A 26,243-nucleotide genomic window follows, 5' to 3' on the forward strand; every position below is an offset into this window, starting at 1 on the left:
CATCTTAAAAGTCATAACCCACCAAGAACACCCTAGGCAGAATTTGGCACTAATTAAAACTTATTTTGCTGTGCTTAACATTCCTACCAAGTGAAACCTCCCCACGCCTAATCCAAAACCAAACCCCACTACTACCAAATCTGTTCTAACCATACGTAAATGACTAACATGTAACCGTGCCAAGTTTGTACAGTAGGAATTATCCTGTACTGCTAACCTATAATGTTATAATTACTTTAAAAATTAGATATAGCTAAGTATATGCTTCCTTTAATAATTACTCCTACAGACCTGGTGGCCGTAATTGGTTAGAATACTACAGACAGAAGCCACTGTGTCCATGCTACAGATACCAGCCTAGTCTGCTTTTTGTATCATTAGTCATGTATTTTCTAACTTGCATTTGAAAAACAAACAATCAACCCTCAATGACCTTGGTATTTGAATGCAATCTGTTCTCCCTTTTTCTTCTCTTCTCTACCATGTTACAAAAACCAGAGACAAAGTACTAATTTACCAAACCACTTTTAAACTTCTTAATCTGAAAATAAAATTTGGCTGAGAGACTTTGTAGCAGATAACTATTTTTAAAGTATTAATTGAAACCAAAGCGTTGTAAACATACGTTACTTACCACTCAGTGTTTTAGATCTAATTGGAGGTAATCCCTTTTTCTGTCTTTCTTTTTCCCTTTCTCTGGCTCTCCTTTCACTTGAATACGACCGTGATGATTTCCTCTTTCTTTCTCTTGAGCGGGAGCGTGATCGCTTTCTGTGTTTACGCTTTCTAGAGCCAGACCGTGACCTAGACCTTCGTTTTCTTGGTGATCTACAAAAAATTTTTATTTTACTTCTAATGACAATGTTTTCTTTCTATCAAATCTCTCACTTCTAAGTGAGGGAAAAAAAACCCAACAAACAACAACAAAAAAGTTGTCTTATATTTAGTGACAGTATCTTAAAATATTCTGAAGTACAATCAAGTCTCAAAAATGTATTTTACTTAAATCCGTGTACTGCTTAGATCCATATTAGTTGGTAGTGATTCTGACTATGGGTGACTATTCACAATGAAGAAGAAAAAGATCCTAGAAAGGGCCTTTCTCTTAGTGTACTGCAACTCAGTTTTTCAAACAGAACAGGAATGAGACCAAAGAAAACTGAAAGACCATTTAAGTGATAGAGCATTAGGCCACTACATAATTCTGCTTAGTAGTTTCCAACCTACAAAATTTTATGGTGCTTGTAGAAGGTGACACTGAAACACTTTCTTTTTTGCCTGTCAACATGCCATTGAGCTCTCTCCAAAATGCTTAGTAAGATGCTGCTAATGACAAATAAAGATATCTTCAGCATTAAGATTGTTACTGCTTCAGGAAAATAATTTAGTGATACGAGGTGGGTCTAGAGAAAGGTGAACTGACAGGCTCTCATTTGCAGTAGTAAATATAAAGAACTTTGTGACAAGAACAAGAAATGACTGAAAAACTCATCAAATGTACTGTCCCTCTCCCAGCATTTACTGTTCAGATTTTCAGGGGCATTCATATGCAAAAAAATAGGATACAAAAATGTTCAAGACTGATGCCTTTAAGTTAAGCTCATGAAGAAAACTATGTTTTATAACGGTTTGGTATTATAATGTTTATAAAAATAAATTTTGTAGTTTTATTTTTATAACCATATTGGGTATCATTGTGAGATGAAATGGAATCCAGGAAATACGGCCTGATTTAACTGTTGTTCAGGGGCAACAATATTCTCAGTTGGGTGTCATCATAATATTAACTAAAATAAAATATAACTCAAAATCCCAATCTCATGATATGGCTGCCAATCTTATGTAAATTACTGAAGTAAATGGCCAGATATACCAATTAAAACAGAACAAAGATTATCTTGTCTTTGGAATAACTTTTTTTCTGTGAGACTGTGAAAAAATACGTCATCCCAAGGAAAACATTTCCTTTCATCCTGATGCAAAGAAATAAAGCCAACATTTTAAAGTTCATACAGAGCTATTATTAAATATCATTGTAGAACCTTGAACGAGATCGTGAATGTGTTCTTGATCTTGAGCGAACCGCCACTTTCTTAGCTTCTTGTTCAAAGACCTCCTCTTCCACTCCATCTTGCCCTTCATCTATATCCATATCCTTGAAAGTCAAAAGAACAGCAAACAAACAGGAAGGCTGGTTGAGACAGAGTTATACACTGACAATTCTGTTTTTAAAAATATTCACAATAAAAGCATTCATGCCTAATACAGGGGTGTCCAATCTTTTGGTTTCCCTGGGCCCCATTAGAAGAAGTAATGTCTTTGGCCATACGTAAAATATACTAACACTAACGACAGCTGACGCGCTTTAAAAAACAAACAAACAAAATCTCGCATGTTTTAAGAAACTTTAATTTGTGTTGGGCTGCATTCGAAGCAATTCTGGGCCATGTGCTTGGCCTAGTGGCCATGCTTAGGCCTTGGACAAGCTTGGACTAATAAGTGAAACAATTACAAAGTGGAGCTTAAGCATGGGAAAAATATATTCAGGACACTGCTAGTATAAAATATTTTATATGATTTATTTAGCTACTTTTAGAAATTTATGACCCAGAAAAGCATTTACTTTTACCTGCTGCTGAATATCTATGGAATCATCCAAATTGACTTCAGGTTCAAGAAAATGCTGCTGACTACTCCCTTGTGATGGTGACGCTGAATGCTCTGACCCAAATGTTCCTTCCTGACTATCCTGAGGAGTGGCCTATTGAGAACATATACAAACACACAAAGATTGGGAGATACTTTTTGTTATGAAAGAAAATGTAAACACAGCAAATATCACAATTACATGTTTAAAAAGAAGCACCATACATACAAGAAATTCCATGTTAAATCATTTATAAAGTAATCAATCCAAAATTAAACATTTGTATAAACTCAAATTTATGTAAAAGCAGGGAACAGCTCCATAAAAGGGCCTAAATATTAAAATGGTAAAATCAAATAAATTTTTAATTGTGAAAATATAAACTACAGAGGACTAATAAAGAAATTATAGCATGAAAAATATATAATGGCAGTCAGTTAAATGAATCTAGATTTTCACTGATAATTGGCATTAATAAAAAATGCTATAAAGAAAAAACAGGCTGGGCACGGTGGCTCAAACCAGTAATCCCAGTACTTTGGGAGGAGGCTGAGGTGGGTGGATCACGAGGTCAGGAGTTCAAGACCAGCCTAGCCAAGATGGTGAAACCTGTCTCCACTAAAAATACAGAAAAATTAGCAGGGCATGGTGGTGGGCGCCTGTAACGCCAGCTGCTTGGAAGGCTGAGGCAGATAACTGCTTGAACCTGGGAGGCGGAGGTAGCAGTAAGCCGAGATCTGCATTCTAAATCTGTCATAGGTTTTATACTATCTACCTTAAGAAAACAGTTATAGTTTTCTTGTTACTACTCTCTTTTCTTCATTAGATTCATTTTTGAACAATGAGGTTTTTCAGAACTTCTATTCCTTTCAAAGGCATCTTATTACTGTAAGCTGTGAAATTTTGGAACAACATATAGAGTAATTAAGCCCAGAGTTCTCTTTCGGTAGGTGAGATTCTTAAGACAAACTTGCTCTCTCTCAAGTTTATTTTTACCTCAATAACATGGTGTTAATTACAAGCTAGTCAAGATACTTGATTCTGCTAAAAGAGATACCATTACAAAAAAAAATACTATCATGATTTCAGTGCTTCTGCTAAATCTTCTAAAATAAAACTATGACTAAAGCAATTCAAAAACTGTTACATTTATAGCTCAACAAATCTGTTGTTTGGATAAGTTCTTCCATCACGACTATCCCCTGCCTCTCTTAACAGTTCTGTGATTTTTGTATTATTATATCACTGATGACCTGTTTGTTTTGAGTTACAACTTTGCTCTTTCTTTAAACAACAGCTAAATGTTCTTAATTGTGTTCTATCTTCAACTTCTGGGTTCTCAGGCAGATATATTTGCTTGACATAAAATACCGCCCCTACTCTGGCCACTTATACCAGAATTGTTTCCTCAAAAAAAGGTATGAAATTCCATTCTCCTAATTCTAGGCATGAGTTCCAACGCAGCAAATATCATTAACATCCATTTTATATTACTGTTTGCATTAAAAGGTCAAGTTCAGGCCCCAATGTCTCAAGTTTGCTCTCTCTTCCATCTAAAATAACTGTTCCCTCCTCCATGCTCCCAGAATCCTTCACTTGTCCCATGACAAAAATAAAGAATTCTGCCAGGTGTTCACACAGATGTATGTGCTCCATTAGAGAAGAGGTTACCTGATGCCACAACCTCATTTCTGTTCATCTTCGTATGTATCACTTGCCTAACGAGTGACATACACTTAAAAAAATTCTGTGATATTTTTGTTAAACTCATTCATGCCAAAATTTTTTTAATATTAGGAAGAAGTATGCTGGGGAGGGAGAGGGGGTTTCCTAATACTTTTATTCTGAACAGTTTACATGCGTAACTATTTCTCACGTACAGCAGAAAAAGGATTTGTAATAAATTTAATACTGGCTCTACAACTTAACATATTTTATCAATTCTAAAATACAACATTTTGTCAATGATTATCAAATTTGTAAGATAAACTTACAGGATCCTTACAACTCAAAAGGATGTTACATTTAGTTATCGATGTCTTAAAATTCTTAGCTATGCATAAAATAACAGCACGTTTTAAGTCAGATAATATATAACATTAGCTGTACACTGCTGCATGAGATGTTTAATCTCACCCAGCTTCAACTTCCTCTGGAATAAAATGGGAGTCATAATGCCCATCTCCTGAGGGTTAAATGTATCCAAGCCTACCTACCACATACCTAATAAAGCTCCTGCTACATGCTAACAGCAATTACGTTTTAAAAATTAAAGATAACAATCTACATGGCCATCATCATTGTCACCAATAACATAACCATCAACTTGCTTGATAGGGAACAGAGAGAAAAACACGTTAAGTTTTAAGTGGTAATTCTGAAACCCCGTCCATCCTATTCTCTACTTCCAGTATACTGAAATTAATTTCTACAATGTGGATTCATAAGTTACCAGAACATAATTTGATTATAGAAAAAACCATAAAGGTCCTGAAAAAAATAGATCTTACTAACAATAGCTGAAAAAATATCACCATAACAAACTTTAGAAAGAAATAAAGTAGCTGGTGAAAGCTAAATAGCTGAGAAAATATTCTATTAAGACCAATTTAAAAAAAAAAAGCCAACCAACAAAAATGCCAATTTATAGAATATAAATAGCAATAACTCTAAAGACCACAAGATGGGGTTATAAACCTTTTGAGGCTGTTGCTGCTCCAAGAGCTGCTGTCTGAGATGTTCTAGGTTTTGCTGTTGTAGTTGTTCTGCTATCTGATGAAAAATGGAATTGTTCACAGATTCTGAAACGTGAGAACTAAAAGGAAAAACAGGTAGAAACATATTTTGAAACCCACTAAAGATACTATGAAAATAACTGAGTATTCAAAGAAAACAAAAAAGTCAATTCAATAAAACATATTCTACTGCATGTTTTCTTTTGTAATTTTAATACTAAAAGTACAATACTTGAGAACATTAATACATTAAAAGAAAAATACATTCTTCAATTGTATATCAATAGATGGATAACGTGTCAGAGATGCTCTGCTGAAGATCTGATATTACCATCTCATGCTATTAAATACATGTAAATTACTGCTTTTTCATAGAGCATATTAAGAAAACCTCAATAAAATATTTATAAAGTTTAAACATTTAAACACTGTTACTTTAACTCCTTCTCTTACTATGAGATAGAAAAATAGTCTATCAATCAGTATGTGTGAAATCTACCATTGTAATTGACCATAAAATTTATAAAACTAATATTCTTCCTTTAGAAAATCATATACATTATTAGGTATGTTAACAGAGGTTGACACTGTTTAAATAAGAAAAAATAATAGTTTAACTATATTCTCGGAAATTCACACCTGGAATACACCTGGGATTCTGGGTGCCACAAGGTAAGACATTAATAATAAAGAGGGCATCCCAAAAGAGCCAAACAGGATGGTGAGAAGTCTTGAAACAGTTGGAAAAAAGGGTACTTCATCAGGAGCAAATAAACCTAAGGGGAAGAATGATACCTATCTTCAAATAATGAAAAGCTACATCTCTAAAGATAGCAGAGTAAATTTGTTTCCTTGCTTCAGAGAGCAAAACGTGGGTCAGTGTGTATTAATAGAAAATAAAGGAAACAGGATTCAGTTCGACAAAAGAATACACAATAACAATTAGTTAACTTCTCATCACAGAAAGCATTAAAATACTGGATAAATAAACTGTATCATCAGGACTGTTAAAGGAGATTCTTACATTGTTTAGGACACTGATCAACATGATTTCAAATACTGCTTCCAACCTTGCAATTCATAATCTAAAATCTAGTTTTTAAATTTTGTCAAGGGGAATCATTTTACTAAAACGATACATTTGTATTTAACATATTCTAAAATTGTATGTTTTGTATACTACCCCAATATATACAACTAAGAATTTCTGTTTAAAACAACAGACCCACAGACTTTCACCATTCATCCTTCCTCCATTCTCCCAACTTCTACCCCTGCCCCCTCCAACATCTCCCCGTTACTAGTCCATTCACATACCCTCACAGAACCCTGGGCACTGCAGAATTGTTTAGGGAAAAAAAGTAACTGATTTAACAAAAACATACAACACATTTCTTTACAAAAAAAAAAATCCTTATAACTCCAATCCTTAATTCTGATTAGGTTGATGTGTTCCCACAATTTCATATGCTTTCTAGAAGTGGCCTTTGGCACTAGAAGCAAGCTTCATTCCTAGTATTCCAACCACTCTTACAATTAAGTTAAATAACTTAAAGCCTAATATAGAAAATATTACAACCAGATTTACCAATATGTATCAATGTTCTTATAGGGAACTTTGATATAGTCTATTTGCAAAGATCTGAGAAAAGACTCAAAATAATACAAAGAGACAACAAGACATACCTCAACCACCGTTGTATAATGTTAGAGGTTCAACAGCTTGAAATAATAACCCCCAACTTACTAAGTATACTTAGTAATTCAGATGGCAACATCCCACTCAATATAAAACCTATGGCTATAAAGGAAAAAATTCTTACAGTTGTGAAGTTGGAATTTCTTTTTTGGGTTCTTCACTATGCTCAGAATCTTCCCCAAAATCAAACCTATCCATCAACTTCTGGGGAAAGAAGGAGAAACAGGAGTATTAAAAAGTGCTTCACACAAATCTAAGTTATAAATGCTATTTTAAACGTCAATGACATTCCATTATCTCTATCCTTTAATATGTAAATACAAGTTTTGTATCACTCTATACTATTATAAACTGTTTTGAGATCTTTTCTTTAAAACATTTTGATATGCATTAGCTTATGCAACAAAACAAATTATAATAGAGGTAGGATAAACACTAATACTCAAATTTTACAGAAGACCAAGGATTAAAATAATTAGGTGGTTTTCCCACAGTAATAAGCTTGATAAAACATCTAGGGCCATAATCAATGGATCTATTCTTAGTATGGTTCTCATCTTAGAATGCTGTTATTCTTCTGAATGTTCAATTTAAAGGCTTTTTATCTGGTCTAGCTATTTAGTGTTAGACTAAATTAGACGTGGAAGCTGCTGGCCATAAAAGTCTAAGTAATAATCCAATAAATCAGTATTTACTTTCCTATAAAAATAACCATACGAATTTTAAAAATATGAACACCACTTCCAAGTAGTATGATACTCCCATAATTAATAAGCATACTAAGAATATCACACACTAAATTATACATGAAAGATTTTAAGTTTTAGAAACACTATCTTTTACATTTAGGCATCAATTTATTATAGTTATAGTATAGTGACTAACTGTAGAGAAGTTTTCCTTTAAACATTTTACATATTGATTACAGAATTTTAACTTTTGCAGGTCCAAATTACAGAACACAGAGCATCACAGTAAAATGTGGCATCCATGAAAGAAATCAGACAAGTTCAGAAAATAATCACTTGCCTCAACGGTGAATACAAGATTTTACTGACTAGTTATTTTTAGTCAAATGAAAATATTTTAAATATTTCAAGAAAAAAAAACAAACAATTTTTTTTTTTTTAATTTAAGTCAAGAGTCTTGCTCTGTCACCCAAGCTGGAGTACACTGGCTCAATCTCGGCTCACTGCAACCTCTACCTCCCAGGTTCAAGCAATTCTCCTGCCTCAGCCTCCCCAGTAGCTGGGATTACAGGCATGCACCACCTGGCTAATTTTTGTGTTTTCAGTAGAGACGGGGTTTCACCATGCTTGCCAGGCTGGTCTCAAACTCCAGGCCTTAAATGATCCACCTGCCTTGCCCTCCTAAAGGGCTGGGATTACAGGTGTGAGCCACTGTGCCTGGCCTAAAAAAATTTTTTTAATTACTTAATTTTTTTCAGAAGTTTGAACCTTTTGTAAAATTCAGACTGTCTTACACAGTGTACAGGGGATATTAAAAGTCTACAATAAAATTTATTTATAGAATTAAAATTCATACGCTAGTATATATTTAATAATTCATATAGACTTGATCTGATATTTTAATTTCTACCTTGTTAAAGGAGACTCCCTGTTCTAAGGGAGTAAGAGTGTTGGCAGCCGCAGCTGCAGCTGTAAGTTGTGCCGTAAGAGCTTGCAGCTGAACAACAAGACCAGCATCTAGGGCCTGCAGAATGGAAGGCTGGGGCTTCTGTTGTTGTATCTGTAAGGTTTGTATTAATTGTTGAAGCTGGAGAGAAAAAAAAGTATATTACAAAACAGGTGCTGGGTTTTTTCTGTAAGAGTGACCACCTAAAAGTTTTAGTCAGTAAAATTAATCATTCCACACTCTCTTTGAAAAAAACACATACTATTAATAAGTTAATTTTTTTGAAGTTTTTTTGTGTACCTTATATAACACAGTTCTTAATAAAGTTTGTCTTACTTCTGGAAAGTCAGCGAATTTTAAACAAAATAAGGGATCTTGTGATAAAGAACTCATCACAAGCTGACACATTTTTCACTAAACTTCTCAACCTTGTTCAATCAACTCTTTAAACTCAGTAAAAGGATGAGTACTGAAAATAGCAGCAGCTTTTGCTGTTATTCAGAACTACCATCTGAGCATGTATTTCCTGAAAGCTGGAGAGTTATTAAGAAATCTGTTTCTCAGAGTAGAGTCTGGCAACTAGTTATTAATAATAAAGCGTCACCGAGAGTTGAAGGCAACTCTTGTTCCCACTATGTACCCAACCCTGTTAAAAAACAGACACAACAGTAAGATCTTTAAGAGATTCCCTAAGTAAGAAAATCCTGGCCGGGCGCGGTGGCTCAAGCCTGTAATCCCAGCACTTTGGGAGGCCGAGACGGGCGGATCACGAGGTCAGGAGATCGATACCATCCTGGCTAATACGGTGAAACCCCGTCTCTACTTAAAAATACAAAAAACTAGCCGGGCGACGAGGCGGGCGCCTGTAGTCCCAGCTACTCGGGAGGCTGAGGCAGGAGAATGGCGTAAACCCGGAGGCGGAGCTTGCAGTGAGCTGAGATCCGGCCACTGCACTCCAGCCTGGGTGGCAGAGCAAGACTCCATCTCAAAAAAAAAAAAAAAAAAAAAAAAAAAAAAAAAAAAAAAAAAAAAAAGAAAATCCTATATACATCCCAGAAGTAAATGATAATCAATCTGGTTATAAGCCTGAGTTAAATCCAAAAATTATTAGTTTAAAAGAGAAAAATAAAGACAGCAAAGCTACCGATAACCAAGACAACTGTACTCTTGAAGTTCAATTTCTAGGAGGAGAGGACACAAAAACTATGTAAGATGACACTGAAGTACTTTCATGCCCACTTAGTAACATTAGGAAACAAACTAGTCACTTCACTATCTACTAAACATTTTCTTTTTTTTAATTTGTATTGTAAGATTTATTGCACTTTCTGCACTGTTTGGGGTGTGTGTAGAGTTTTTCTGTAGCTTAATAGGGTGAGATTATTCCTTGAGGACTGTTTCGCACATCCATGTGAAGAGATCACCAAACAGGCTTTATGTGAGCAACATGGTTGTTTATTTCACCTGGGTGCAGGCGGGCTGAGTCGGAAAAAGGAGTCAGCAAAAGGTGGTGGGATTATCATTGGTTCTTATAGATTTTGGGATAGGCGGTGAAGTTAAGAGCCATGTATTGGGGGCAGGGGGTGAAACATGTACTCACCAAGTACATTCTCAAGGGTGGGGAGAATTAGAAACTTTAAAAAAAAAATATATATATATATATATACACACTTTAAGTTCTAGGGTACATGTGCACAATGTGCAGGTCTGTTACATATGTATACATGTGGCATGTTGCACCCATTAACTCGTCATTTACATTAGGTATATCTTCTAATGCTATCCTTCCCCCCTCCTCCCTCCCCACAATAGGCCCCGGTGTGTGATGTTTCCCTTCCTGTGTCCAAGTGATCTCACTGTTCAATTCCCACCTATGAGTGAGAACATGTGGTGTTTGGTTTTCTGTTCTTGCGATAGTTTGCTAAGAATGGTTTCCAACTGCATCCATGTCCCTACAAAGAACATGAACTCATCCTTTTTATGGCTGCATAGTATTCCATGGTGTATATGTGCCACATTTTCTTAATCCAGTCTGTCACTGATGGACATTTGGGTTAATTCCAAGTCTTTGCTATTGTGAATAGTGCCACAATAAACGTATGTGTGCATGTGTCTTTATAGCAGCATGATTTATAATCCTTTGGGTATATACCCAGTAATGGGATGGCTGGGTCAAATGGTATTTCTAGTTCTAGATCTTTGAGGAATCGCCACGCTGTTTTCCACAATGGTTGAACTATTTTACAGTCCCACCAACAGTGTAAAAGTGTTCCTATTTCTCCACATCCTCTCCAGCACCTGTTGTTTCCTGATTTTTTAATGATTGCCATTCTAACTGGTGTGAGATGGTAACTCACTGGGGTTTGATTTGCATTTCTCTGATGGCCAGTAATGACGAGCATTTTTTTCACGTGTCTGTTGGCTGTATGAACGTCTTCTTTTGAGAAGTGTCTGTTCATATCCTTTGCCCACTTTTTGATGGGGTCGTTTGCTTTTTTCTTGTGAATTTGTTTGAGTTCTTTGTAGGTTCCGGATATTAGCCCTTTGTCAGATGAGTAGATTGCAAAAATGTTCTCCCATTCTGCAGGCTGCCTGTTCACTCTGATGGTGGTTTCTTTTGGTGTGCAGAAGTTCTTTAGTTTAATTAGATCCCATTTGTCAATTTTGGCTTCTGCTGCCGTTGCTTTTGGTGTTTTAGACATGAAGTCCTTGCCCATGCCTATGTCCTGAATGGTATTACCTAGGTTTTCTTCTAGGGTTTTTATGGTTTTAGGTCTAACATTTAAGTGTCTAATCCATCTTGAATTAATTTTCGTATAAGGAGTAAGGAAGTGATCCAGTTTCAGCTTTCTACTTATGGCTAGCCAATTTTTCCAGCACCATTTATTAAATAGGGAATCCTTTCCCCATTTCTTGTTTTTGTCAGGTTTGTCAAAGATCAGATGGCTGTAGATGTGTTGTATTATTTCTGAGGGCTCTGTTCTGTGCCATTGGTCCACATCTCTGTTTTGGTAGCAGTACCATGCTGTTTTGGTTACTGTAGCCTTGTAGCATAGTTTGAAGTCAGGTAGCGTGATGCCTCCAGCTTTGGTCTTTTGGCTTAGCATTGTCTTGGCAATGCGGGGTCTCTTTTAGTTCCATATGAACTTTAAAGCAGTTTTTTCCAATTCTGTGAAGAGAGTCATTGGTAGCTTAATGGGGATGGCACTGAATCTATAAATTACCTTGGGCAGTATGGCCATTTTCACGATATTGATTCTTCCTATCCATGAGCATGGTATGTTCTTCCATTTGTTTGTGTCCTCTTTTATTTCACTGAGCAGTGGTTTGTAGTTCTCCTTGAAGAGGTCCTTTATATCCCTTGTAAGTTGGATTCCTAGATATTTTATTCTCTTTGAAGCTATTGTGAATGGGAGTTCATTCATGATTTGGCTCTCTGTCTGTTACTGGTGTATAAGAACGCTTGTGATTTTTGCACATTGATTTTGTATCCTGAGACTTTGCTGAAGTTGCTTATTAGCTTAAGGAGATTTTGGGCTGAGACGATGGGGTTTTCTAAATATACAATCGTGTCATTTGCAAACAGGGACAATTTGACTTCTTCTTTTCCTAACTGAATACCCTTTATTTCTTTCTCTTGCCTGACTGCTCTGGCCAGAACTTCCAACACTATGTTGAATAGGAGTGATGAGACAGGGCATCCCTGTCTTGTGCCAGTTTCCAAAGGGAATGCTTCCAGGTTTTGCACATTCAGTATGATACTGGCTGTGGGTTTGTCATAAATAGCTTTTATTATTTTGAGATATGTTCCAACAATACCGAATTTATTGAGAGTTTTTAGCATGAAGTGCTGTTGAATTTTGTCAAAGGCCTTTTCTGCATCTAAAACTACTAAAATGACAGAAACACTGTATTTCCCCTTTACACTTTTTAACTGCTCCTTTTCATATCCCTATTTTTCCCAATGGCACGGTTATTCTTTTGGTTACCCAGGTAAGAAACCACTGCAGTACCCAATTTTCTTTCTCTGACTTCGCAGTCTATCAATTACTGTCTTACTGACTCTCTTTGTACTATTCCTTTCAAAGCTTCTCCTTTCAAAAATATTTATTTTAATAGGCATCTTTTAAAATAAGAACACTTGCTTTATGAATTGTTTCCAAAATATTACCACAAAATAAAATTACTAATTCTATAATTTCATCAAATATCCAGTTAATATTCAGTTTCCCAATTGTCTCAAAAATGTAGAAAACAGATACAGCCTAAGAGTTCACATTGGTTTTTTAAAATAGTTTTAAGTCTAGAATGGCCCCACATTTTTGAGATGTATTTTCAGAAAGTATACAACCTTACTATTTTGCATAATCATTACCCTCCTTTACAAAACCACTACTACCAAAAGAAAGATATTGTCTCTAGACTTCTCCTCTCTCTAATCCATATGAGGTACTGTTAAGATCATGTGACTTCAACATAAAAAGTCCCTGGTGATTCCCCATTGCTTAGCAAATGAATCCTTTATTTTTGAGCCCACCATGTATAGTTTTCACAACCCAAGTCACACTTAAGTCTGCCATTAATAGCTTACACAGACTATCTTTTCTTTCAAACAACTCAACTCTACAATATCCTTTGTATATCCAACACTGTAATGCTTCTGTACATCATTCATTCATTCCACAAAATACATACTGAACACCATCTACAACCTAGATACTGGAGAGGCAGCAGTCAACAACCGCAAAAAATTCTTGCCCTAGTTTAGCATACATTCCAGTGGGAAGAGATAGAAAAAAACCCAAGTAATTATATAACATAACAGAAGGTAGTAAGTGCTAAGGAAAGAAGCAAGCAGAGGCGGGAGTGAACAGGAGCGTAAAGAATGAGAGGTAGAGTTTTCCAGTTTTAAATAGCAGTCACCGCCGGGTAGGGTGGCTCACGTCTATAATCCCAGCACTTTGGGAGGCTGAGGAGGGTGGATCACTTGAGGTCAGGAGTTCGAGACCAGCCTGGCCAACAATGTGAAACCTCGTCTCTACTAAAAAGACAGAAATTAGCTGGGTGTGGTAGCAGGTGCCTGTAATCCCAGCTACTCAGGAGGCTGAGGCAAAAGAACTGTCTGAACCCGGGAGGCAGAGGTTGCAATGAGCCGAAATTGCTCCATTACACTCCAGCCTGGGTGCCAGAGCAAGACCTTGTCTGTAAAATAAATAATAAATAAATAGCAGTCACTGAAGGCCTTACTAAAGTGACATTTAAACAAAGACTTACAAGAGACGAAAGCATATGAATAGATGAGGAAAGTGGGTTTTCAGTATCAAAGACATCAAATGCAGAGATCTTGGGGCAGGATTACAGGTAGCTGATATAAGAAATAACAAAAAGGATAGAACAGGTCACAGGAGAAAGAGGTGAGAAAGCGAAGCAAAGGATAATATAAAACCAGGGTAGGGATGGGCAACATAAGCAAGTCTTACTATTAGAGAAGTCTATGAACTGGTGACAGAAAATGTTGGGAAGGGAACAACAGATCAAACTGAGAACATACAAGCACCAATGAAGTGATTGCTGAAATTTGTGCTTTTAGTGCATGCACGATGGCTCCTGCTTGTAATTCCATTGACTTGGGAGGCACAGGTGAGAGGACTGCTTGAGGCCAGGAGTCTGAGATCAGCCTGGGCAACATAGTCACATCCTGTCTCTATATAAAAATAAAAAATTGGCTGGGCGCAGTGGCTCATGCCTGTAATTCCAGCACTTTGGGAGGCTGAGGTGGGCGGATCACCTGAGGTCAGGAGTTTGACACCAGCCTGGCCAACACGGTGAAACCCCATCCCTACTAAAATATACAAAAATTAGCTAGGTGTGGTGGTGGATGCCTGTAATCTCAGCTACTTGGGAGGTTGAGGCAGGAGAATCACTGTGGGAGGCGGAGGTTGCAGTGAGCCAAGACAGCGCCATTGCACTCCTGCCTGGATGACAGGGTAAGACTCCGTCTCAAAAAATAATAAAATAAAAATAAAAAATTAACCAGGCTTGGTGGCTACAGGTGTAGTCCCAGCTACTTGGGAGGCTGAGGTGGGAGGATCGCTTCAGCCCAGAAGTTCAAAGATGCAGTGAAATACAACTGTACCACTGCACTCCGGTCTGAGTAACAAAGCAAAATCCTGTCTCAAAAACAAACAAAACAACTTGGGCTTTTACTCTGAGTGAGACAGGGAGCCACTGGAGGATTCTGAGCAGAGGAGTTGCATGAGCTCTCAGGTATGAAAAAGGTCATGCTACCGGCAATATTGAGAATAGACTGTTGTGGGGTAAGGGTGGAAGCCCCATTAAAAGGTTTCTGCAATGAATTGGTAAGAAATGATGGTGGCTTGATTCTAGGAACTAGTGATAGAGGTGGTGAGTTAGTGATTCAGAATGTATTCTGAAGGCAGAGGATTTCTTAACAGATTAGATCTGAAGAACAAAGGGAAGAAAGGAATCAAGGATGACTCTTAAGCTTTTGGGTATGAGCAAATGGAAAAATCGCATTTCCATTAACTGAGATGAAGATGCAGGTGGAGCAGGTTTTGTTTGAAAGACTGAGAGTTCATTGTTTACTCTCAATTGTCTCTGTTTATGTAGCTCATCCTCAGTATCCAGTTCTTACTCACCCTTTAAAAAACAAATTCAATTGTCATCTGTACAACAGAGCTTTCCTGAACCAATTGTTCAAGTCAAAGTATTATCTCTAGTTCTGAATTTCCAAAGCCCTTCTTTTCTAAACTTCTCCCATGATTCTTATTAATTTTAAATTTAATTACATTTATGTATTCCAATTAGCCTTGATTACTAAACTTTAGGCTTCCAGAGGCCAGAGAATGTTTCTTGCTTATCTTGTATACTCTGGAACAAGGTACAGTTCCTCAAACACTGCAGGTCACAGTTAATGTTTGCTGAAGGTTGAGGGAATGAAAAACCACCACTGAAGTGATACAGTATCACTGGACTTCAGAGACCAAACAAACTCTAAAAAATTGTAGTTTGATTTGAATAGTGAAGGAAGGATGAGACGTACGAAAATTGGAGAAGTAGATGATAAAGTAAAAGGGAGTGCAACACAAGCCAAGAGAATACTTCCATTAATTTAGAGAAATCTATGAAACTTTGTAATCTAAATAATGAAAAGTGTTAGAAAAAAATAACAGGTTACATTGAGAATAACTCTAAATACCACAAAGTTGGATTTTCTTCTATATATGATAATGTAATTATTGCATGTTCCTGAGCATAAGTTTAAGACATACAAGATCATTGATAGGCTGGGCACAGTGACTCACGACTGTAATCCCAGCACTTTGGGAGACAGAAGCGGGCAGATCACAAGGTCAGGAGATTGAGACCATCCTGGCTAACACGGTGAAACCCCATCTCTACTAAAAATACAAAAATTAGCCGAGCATGGTGGCAGGCACCTGTAGTCCCAGCTACTCGGGAGGCTGAGGCAGGAGAATCACTTGAACCTGGGAGGTAGAGGCTGCAGTGAGTCAAGATCACGCCACTGTATTACAGTCTGGGCGACAGAGCAAGACTCCGTCTCAAAAGGAGGAAAAAAAAACCAAAAACCATCATTGATAAAGATTAATCCTGCAAAGAATTAAAATGACAGATCAAAAAAGGATCAAAAGCTATTTAGAAGAGCACATCAACAGTCCAAAAATGAAGAAGCAGGGTAGTAATAGAAAAATAAAAAGTAAGCATAAACTTCAATAAACCTAAATCTAAAATGAGCAAAAATACAACACAAAGTCAGATGTGCATGCCAAAGTTATTTTTTAAAAAATTACGTACAGCTATGAAAAATAGATGGTTTCTAATAATAAATATTTATAATAAAGTTTATTCAGGAAAGGTAGGATAAATGAATACAAATAACCAAAAAAGAACTGAAAAATGTTATCAAAAATTAATCTCCCAGAACACACCAAACCCTAGAGGGATTTGTGGGTTTGGTTTTGTTTTGTTTTTTTGGAGATTTTTTTTTTTTTTTTTTTTTGAGTCTCACTCTGTCACCCAGGCTAGAGTGCAGTGGCATGATCTTGGCTCTCTGCAACCTCCACTTCTCAGGTTCAAGTGATTCTCCTGCCTCAGCCTCCTAAGTAGCTGGGATTACAGGCATGTGCCAACATGCCCAGCTAATTTTTGTGTTTTTAGGAAACAGAGGTTTCACCATGCTGGCCCGGTTAGTCTTGAACTCCTGGCCTCAAGTGATCCACCCATATGGGCCTCCCAAAGTACTGGGATTATGAGTGTGAGCTACCGGGCCTGGCCCCTAGAGGCTTTTTGATTAAGTTCATCCAAACCTTCCAGAGGCAGGGAGCACTCAGGTTGTACTGCACAGAAGACAGACAAAGGTAACCATTTCTAAATTGATCTCAGAAAGCAAGTAATAATCCTGATTTAAAAATAGAATAAGGTGATAAAAACTAGGGACCCATCTCAGTAGGGCTGCAAAATTGTTGCAAATAGAAACTAGTTGTGAAATAGTTTACACTTCAAAGCAAAACAAAAATTACAGAATATCTAAATGTACTGCCTCAAAGGATAGTGTGAATTTGAAAGCGAGAAAGAGAGAGAGAGAGACAGAGAGAGGGAAAATGCGTCTGTGTGTATGTGTATATGTGTGTGTGTGTGTGTGTGTGTGTGTGTGTACAGGACTGCAATGCTGAATCATTATAATAAAGTCTAGTAATCGAAAAACCATACTATTATATCCACTAATAAAATGTTAAATCAAAGGCCCATAAAACACTATCACGTAGAAAAAGCAGAATATGTCCCTCATAAAGAACACATATCTCGAAACAAAACCAACATCATAGTGGGACAAAAATGGGGTGTTTTTATTTGAGTCTGAAAAAAGTAACAATGAGTATACTATCATTATTTCTATTATGATCTCTTCCAGAACTTAGTGCAATACATTAAGAAAACTATATATAAGTACTTAAACTGAGGACACAGAATTATTATTAGTTACAAATAATATAACTGGAAAATGAAAGAAAATCAGCTGAAAACTAAGAGAAACTGGTATTGACTATAAAAATCCAATCTATTCAACTATATTAATAGAAATAAATCTAAGAAGTGTGAAGAATCTACATTTAAAGAGCTACAAAGCTTAAGAGACATAAAAGATTTAAACAATAAAAGTATTACGTATAGATACAATAGAAAAACTTGATATTATAAAGACAACAATCTTTCCCATTCCTCAAATCAATTCGTACATGTTGTGTGATTCTCCTCTATTCCAGAAGTTTTAGCCACAGAAGCGTTCTTCTCTTCCTACAATACACCACATTGCTTCCCATCTGAGGACCTCTATACTTGCAATTCTATTTCCTACCCTCCTGTCCTGCCATGACTAGTCCATTTGAAGTCTTGATTCAAATGTCACTTCCTCAAATACACCTCCTGTTGGCTACCTTCTCTACTCCTGACCCCTTCCCCCAAATCCAGTCACTACAGATTTACCTTTTCTTAATGTCACTAATCACTACCTATGATAATTTTGTCATACTTTTTTTTACCATCTGTCCCCCTTAAGATAGGAGGTCTTCTCTAAGACAGGACTCCTGTCTTGTTACTGGAGTGTGATAGCACCTAATAATATTTGGCAAAACTATGTGCTAATTCCGTATTTTGGTACAGAATAAATTTTTTATAAAGTAATTTTTAATGACATCAAAGCATTCATGATGCACCATTAAATGACTTAAGCAAGTAACAAAGTATACATAATGGTCCCATTTTTATAAAACCAAAAAAAACACATATGCTCTAGGTGATACGTTACAAAGTAATACATCAGGAAAGTACTAAATTCTAAATCATTCTTGACATAACAGAAAAACTGCTCACCTGCTGGCCTTGAGGACTTTGCAAGATCTGAGCCACAGCTGCGAGTGTATCTGTATTTGTTATCTGAGATACCCATGGATCAGGTAAGCCTTGGACCACATTGGCTGGAGTAACAGGTGTCACAGGAGTTCCTTTAAAAAAGAACATCACACTCCCCAAATAAATACATAAGTAAAAAACTAAGACCTGAAAAAGCAGAGTTTGTTTTATTACTTTTATAAAATACATGCACACATATTAAGTTTTTATTTTATTGTGTCCACTTTGAAAAATCACTTAAAATCCTTTACAGAATTAGGTAGGTTAAACACACACGCGCGCGCGCACACACACACACACACCCCCTCGAAAGGATGTGTCCAAATTTGTCCTCCTCAATTAACTCAGTTACTACAGTGTCCCCACTTATGCTTGGAAGATAGTGTTCCAGGAACTCCAGTGGATGCTTGAAACCAGAGCTAGCACCAAACCCTATATATGCTATGTTTTTTCTGTATGTTCACATATACCTATGATAAATGTTAACTTATAAATTAGGTACAGTAAGCAACAAAAGATTAGCAACAACAGTAACTAATAAACTATACTGTGAAAAAAGTTATGTGAATATATTGTCTCTCCCTCTTTTTCTCTACCTGTCAAAGTATCTTATTGTATTATACTCACCTATTTTCGGACTGTGGTTGACTGCAAGTAATTGAAATCATGGAAAGCAAAACTGTGGATGTGGGGAGACTACTGTACTTTTAAAAAGCCTACAATACTTAACAGCCATTAAAAATCTTACTTTAGAGACAAAAATTCAGTAACATGAGGAAATACTCAAAATACAATCTTCAATAAAAAATTTTTATAAGTATACATAATATAAAACCATGTTTGGGCCAGGTACAGTGGTTCACGCCTGTAATCCCAACACTTTCAGAGCCCAAGGCAAGAGGACTGCTTGAGCCCTGGAGTTCGAGACCAGCCTGGGCAACACACCAAGACTCCATCTCCAACAACAACAACAAAAAATTAGCCAGGCATGGTAGTGCATGCCTGTAGTCCTACCTACTTAGGAGGCTGAGGTGGGAGGATCACTAGAGCCCAGGAGGTTGAAGCTGCAGTGAGCTATGATCAAACTACTGCACACCAGCCTGGGTGACAGCACAAGGTCTCAATAAACAATACATCAATTTTTGTTCACACACACACACAAAATATATACGAAATGCTAACCAATTTAATTCCTGGAACTATGATTTAAAAAAAAAAATTTTTTTTTTTTTGAGTCAGTGTTTCACTCTTGTTGCCCAGGCTGGAGTACAATGGCGCAATCTCGCCTCGCTGCAACCTCCGCCTCCTGGGTTCAAGTGATGCTCCTGCCTCAGCCTCCCCAGTAGTTTGGATTACAGGCGCCTGCTACCACACCAAGCTAATTTTTTTAATTTTTAATAGAGACAGGGTTTCACCATATTGGCCAGGCTAGTCTCCAACTCCTGACCTGAGGCCATCTGCCTGCCTCGGCCTCCCAAAGTGCTAGGATTACAGGTGTTAGTCACTGCGCAGGGCTGGAACTATGATAAAAACTTTTATCATAGTCATTTAAATGCCTCAAGAGAACATGATTTTGAAATTTTGGTTTTGTTAAATAATTATTTCAGGGTTTCTTAAAAAATATTAAATTCCCCTAGTATCCTATAAATACCAAGTTGATACAAAATCCAAGGATAAGAAGTTACAGACAACCTAAATCAGGAAAAACCTAATTGACACACCAAATTTCTAAGGTTCATTGTATTTATGTTTCTGTGAATTAAAAGAAAATTAGTTTTCTACATTTTAGAAATAATTACATACAAATATATATTTAATTTTATTTTTCTCTACAAATATTTTCTTTCAATTATCTAATGCTGGACAAATTTTCCTGCACTGTCGAATTATTTTTTATATGAACAGTCATCCAAAAAGTATGAGTAAAATATTTAGACAACAAATCTATATTAAAGCAACATACCTGGAGTATTGCTCATAGCAGTGGTAGTGCTGGCCAAAACAGGTGTGACAACAGGAGGCGGAATCCCGGCTGCCATATCCAAAAGAGGCTGAATAATCTCACTCTTAAATACATTATTCTTCTGCCATAAGTTTAGTACTCTCACTATTTTACTCTAGAGAAAAAAAGAAACATGACATTTTGTTTTTTGCTCTCAAAATCTTAGTACAGACATTTCATAGGGGCTATCTGGGCCCTGGATGGAAAGGAGAAATTAAAATACCTCAATTGTACTTTCTAGCCCTAAAATTCTACGTTTCTATCATTTTGCATTTGCTACCTTAAGGTGCTTAAAAACATGTTACTTCTGACAGACATGCAAATTAAATGAAAGCTTCATTTAGTTGAAGGCAGAGATAACATCTAGGCTTCCTCTCTTATGTCACTTCTAATGATATGGATGGTAACACTGGCTGGAGACCTGTCTTAAGTATTCTGAGGGTGAGCCAGGATTCATCTCAGTACTAACATTATATTTATAGTTGATTTTAACTTTGTCTTATACAATGTCTATCTTTTGAACAAACAGGTAACTTGTAGGACAAAGTCCTTATCTAATGTGACTTAAAAAGTTTCATTTTACAAACTACTTGAGGAGAGGGCATTTCCTCACGGAAGAATTTAATCAAATTACTTCCTTTTTTGAGCATCCTGCCATGAATGCTAATTCCCTACTGACACTTTGAACCAGAGATGGACAAACTTCTGTACAGACAAAATCTGAAGCTTAACCATTTCTTCTCTCTTCATTCCCTCTTTTCTTTATTCTTTCCTATTCCCTTTCCCCTTGTAGAATGTCAGTGTCATACTGGCATTACTTAATCTGGCCCTCAGAATGATGAATCATGCTCCGTATGAATAATGTTCTACATTATTTCATTTCCTAATATTTGAGTCCTTTACCATTTTGTAAATTAAAAAACAAAAAACAAAAAAAACCATAAAAAACATGCTTGCTACTGGCAAGCAGACTTTGACATCTTGAACCATCTCATTTTTTCTTCTTGATATGCCCCTGAACTACAGCACTGCACCCTATTTTATATTCCTCATAAAGAGTCTCAGCATTGCCCATCCCAACCCACACTCTAATCATTTTACCACCAAATAAATCACATTTTTGTTTTAGTGTCAACCTCTTTCTGGATTACTCAAATAGTCAGAGTTCTTCGTATTTTTTGTAAGGTTCCAGTCAGTCATATAGTATTTATGCAGCTGCCATAAAATTCATGAAATATTTACGATCTATATAACGTTGCTGCTGATCTTGGTCTCAACCAACATTAAAAAAAAAAAAAAACAGCAAAAACTTTAGTATCCTCATTTATAAAATAAGACAGTATACCAGAAGGATTCTCAGGTCCCTTTTCTCAATCTCCAAACTGTATTAGACTGTTTAAGCTGGCTAGTATTTTAAATGTCTAGCCACTCTCAAATTTTGAGCATCTTGGGAGGGAGATATACGCTTTGTTAGTTACAGCTCCTCTTATAGCAATACTATAACGTACTTCTATTTAATTACTTATACCCAATCTCAGTCATTTCATATGAAAATCTATTTCGTTGGGAAATTCTATATAACTACTGCCTGTCTCTTGTTATACTCTGCGTATCATAAACTTGAAAAGACTAGTTTTTAGTGACTTATATTTCTTGGGTAATTCTGAAATCTAGTAACACAATTAGCAGTATTTAGAGAAAACTTGGTAACTAGAAAAATTCCTACTTATATATCTCCCTTGGTTGTATTAAAGTTTTACATATCCTGAAAGTTTCAAACTTACAGGCAGAAAAATATGCCCAATGAAAAATAATGTCTCAAGATGTTCTACAGTATTTTGTAAGAAGGTTCCATCTATTATACCTTGCTTCTGAAAATAAACATTTCACCCAGAGCACACACATATCAGAGATAACAATATCCTGAATTCGTATTATCACTAATAAAAGCATAATAGTTATTATGTAATAACTATTTTCTTGATACTATCACCAAACAATCTGATTCACAACTATATACTATTACGTAATAACTATTTTCTTGATACTATCACCAAACAATCTGATTCACAACTGTTTAGCACATAACTCTTCTGCAAACAAGTACTAAGTCCTAGTTACTACTATTGTGATGCCACTTACTCCATTAGGAAAAAAAAAAAAAAATGACAGAGGCTAAAATCAAGTACAAAAAAAGAACATTCTGTTAAATGTATATGTTTTACAAAGTAAAATAGCAATTTTCAGAATAAAGATCTCGTTCATCTTTAAATCCCTCATAATATTACAGTGACATATTTTAAAACTATGTCCAAACTATATTAATGTGCAAATGTGTGTATTTCAAATGAGGCACAAGAAAATTACAGAGACTGCTTCACACTTTCTGATTTGACTATTTCTCTGCTCTAAAACATGAGCACTTGGAAAATGCCTTATATTCTTCTGCTTTATATAAAAATCTTTCAGGTTCCAAGCCACCCATCATATACTTTAAAATTGGCCAGCACCTAACCACTATCATTCTATATATCTACATACAATGTCCCTCATTTATGATTGAGATTACAATGTTAATCTATACTCTCCTCCTATGGTTTAAAAGAAAGCCCTAGTATGAGATATTGTATTATGAAATCTACACATTCAAGAAAGATTTAATCATCAGAGCTGACTGAAATCCAAGTCCAAACTAGTGAAATTTCTAAATCAAAGTAAAGTGACTTCTAAAAAATGTTATGTATAAAATTTCAGATTAGTACATTACTTCAAGTGGGAGTCTAAGGTACCTATTTTAAAAATCAATTATGACAGGTCACTTAAAATTGGAAGCATTCTAGGTCGGGCGTGGTGGCTCACACCTGTAATCCCAGCACTTTTGGAGGCCAAGGCGGGTGGATCATGAGGTCAGGAGATCGAGACTATCCTGGCTAACAAGGTGAAACCCCATCTCCACTAAAAATACAAAAAATTAGCTGGGTGTGGTGGCGGACGCTTATAGTCCCAGCTACTCGGGAGGCTGAGGCAGGAGAACAGCGTGAACCCGGGAGACGGAGCTTGCAGTGAGCCGAGATCACGCAACTGCATTCCAGCCTGGGTGACAGAGTAAGGCTCCATCTCAAAACAAATAAAATTTTAAAAAGTAGAAGCATTCTTTTGTCTGCACAGAATTATTAAAGTACTAAGGTAATTAAAAAGAAAAATCGAAAACTTTCTGTCTCAAGGAGTATATCCAAGAATAGTTCACAAAGAATATAGCATAATAAATTTATCTTCAGCCGGGCGCAGTGGCTCACACCTGTAATACCAACATTTTGGGAGGACATGGTGGGCGGATCACAAGGTCAGGAGTTTGACACCAGCCTGGCCAACATGGTGAAATCCCATCTCTACTAAAAATACAAAAAACAACTAGCAGGGTGTGGTGGCGGGCACCTGTAATCCCAGTTACTCAGGAGGCTGAGGCAGGAGAATCACTTGAACCCAGGAGGTAGAGGTTGCAGTGAGCCAAGATCGTGCCATTGCACTCCAGCCTGGGTGATAAGAGCAAGACTCCGTCTCAAAAAAATAAATAAATAAATTTATCTCCATAGCTATCCATTATAACAAGATTTTTTTTCTGATTCAAGACTACATAATAGTTATGAAAAATAACTACTTAATCTTGTTATACTCAATATAAAGGTGAACCATTTGTGGCGAACTTTGAAGTTCTGTGGTTCTTCCATAAAACAAACACGAATCTTCATCTATTCTCATCTTTCCATACTTAATCAACACTGCAATCAACCCTGTCAGAAAAAGCACACCTCAAATTCCAAATCAACATCCAAAATAAATAAGCTAACCTCTCAGAGCAAGTAAAAGGATAAGCAACTCCTTTTCATGCTTGCTCATGATCCAAAGCTTTCTTTTTACTTGCTATTTATAGAATATTTACACATTTAGATCTTACACATACCAGGCTTAGTAGTATGATTAATAAAATTCTACCATAAGAGAAGAATTTTAATATGCAGTTAAATATCAACTCATGTCAAATAATAATTCTGAATTGACTGTGTGTGTGAGTAAGTTTCATGTAATTCCAAAAGCTTATTTTAGCCATTTTATTTAACACCAATTGCTTCAATAAATTAAAAAGCAGCAAATCTGCTACATCTTTCTGTACTCTCTGTTTAAGAAATTCAAAGAACAAAATGGAACATGAATACCGTAATAATTAAATATTCACATCTGAAATAACTAAGAGCAAATGAGAACATAAAGATATATACAGTCCTGTTCCACTTAATGACAAGGATATGTTCTGAGAAATGGTATCATTAGCAGATTTCATCATTGTGTGATGTGTACTTACACAAACCTAAACGGTACAGCCTACTACACACCTAGACTATATGTCACATTCTATTTCTCCTAGACTACAAACATGTACAGCATGTCACTGTACTGCACACTGCAGGCATTTTTAACACAATGGTATTTGTGCACATAAATGAGAAATGGTAAAATTAAAATACGGTATTATCATCTTAGGAGACCACCACTGTATATGCGGTCTGTCACTGAAACATCATTATGTGGCACACGACTGTACTAAGATAATATGAAGACTAATTAAGACCAAGAGGGTACTGTTATCTATTTTAAAACAAACAAAAAATCAGCAGCATACCTTGTCATCCCCAGGGCAACGATATAAATTCTGGAAAGTGCTAATGATGTTATTACTAAATCTGGGTGCAAACACATCCTTTTCTTGACCAAACTGATGTCTGGATTGTCGCACAATGGAGTCAATAACATAAAGTCCAGGTACTTTGTATTCTGGTTTACACTGATGAAAAAAGAAGAATGAAAAGGGAAGGAAACGAAAAGGTAAAATTCTTGATAGACAAAAATCATCATAAATCCTGTGTAAATACAAAGACACTGCCTATGCTGAGGTAATGAATATTCACACATTGACTACTCCAGTATCGTCAGTTTCTGGAATGGCATTGTAAAGAATCTACTTTGACTACTCTATACATTCAGAAGTTCTAAAATAGTACTACATAACTGGATTCAATGACATAAAACAAAATGATAAATAAGGTACCACTATAATTTTTAAAATTTGTTTAATCATTGTGAAAAGCTACACGGAAGAAAGAAGCAAATTCAGGAAAAGAAGGGCTCTAGCAAACACACTGCCAACATGCCTCAACTCAGACTTCATCTGGAACACACAACAAAAGGGTTCCTATACAAATGAAAAGAACAATGCCAAATGGCAAATTATAAAATTGTAAATACAGAGGCCAAAGTTTCCATTTATTTCCCAAACATAACATCTATAATTCTGGGGATCTATCACGTGTCATCCAGCCTGGAATGCAGTGGTGCCATCATGGCTCACTGCAACCCCGACCTCCCAGGCTCAAATGAACTTCCATCTCAGCCTTCCAAATAGCTGCGACAACAGGTGCACAGCGCTAATTCCTGTATGTTTTTTTGGAAGAGACTTGGTTTCACCATGTTGTCCAGGCTAGTCTCAAACTCCTGGGCTCAAGCAATCCTCCTCACCCG

At 36.3% G+C, this 26,243-nt stretch overlaps 1 protein-coding gene across 7 annotated transcripts in view; it reads right to left on the minus strand.

Annotated features, from left to right (window-relative positions):
• SCAF8 (SR-related CTD associated factor 8) overlaps positions 1-26,243 on the minus strand; it is a 229,674-nt gene that overhangs the window by 151,560 nt on the left and 51,871 nt on the right. For 6 of the 7 annotated variants that reach the window (XR_004442877.1, XR_004442878.1, XM_033234978.1 and 3 more), the window contains 9 exons: positions 25,348-25,509; positions 20,631-20,784; positions 18,629-18,759; positions 8,681-8,857; positions 7,206-7,285; positions 5,345-5,462; positions 2,630-2,761; positions 2,043-2,155; positions 635-828 (listed from right to left, as the gene is read on the minus strand). Coding sequence is in view for 5 of the 7 variants with exons in the window: in XM_033234978.1 (XP_033090869.1) it covers positions 635-828; positions 2,043-2,155; positions 2,630-2,761; positions 5,345-5,462; positions 7,206-7,285; positions 8,681-8,857; positions 18,629-18,759; positions 20,631-20,784; positions 25,348-25,509 (1,261 nt within the window). In the remaining 2 variants the exon portion in view is untranslated. The remainder of the gene's footprint in view (positions 1-634; positions 829-2,042; positions 2,156-2,629; positions 2,762-5,344; positions 5,463-7,205; positions 7,286-8,680; positions 8,858-18,628; positions 18,760-20,630; positions 20,785-25,347; positions 25,510-26,243) is intronic. The other variant, XM_033234980.1, reaches the window with a different exon arrangement.

This window comes from Trachypithecus francoisi, unplaced genomic scaffold (assembly GCF_009764315.1).
Source record: "Trachypithecus francoisi isolate TF-2019V2 unplaced genomic scaffold, Tfra_2.0 Lachesis_group15, whole genome shotgun sequence".
In the NCBI taxonomy this organism is placed as follows: domain Eukaryota; kingdom Metazoa; phylum Chordata; class Mammalia; order Primates; family Cercopithecidae; genus Trachypithecus; species Trachypithecus francoisi.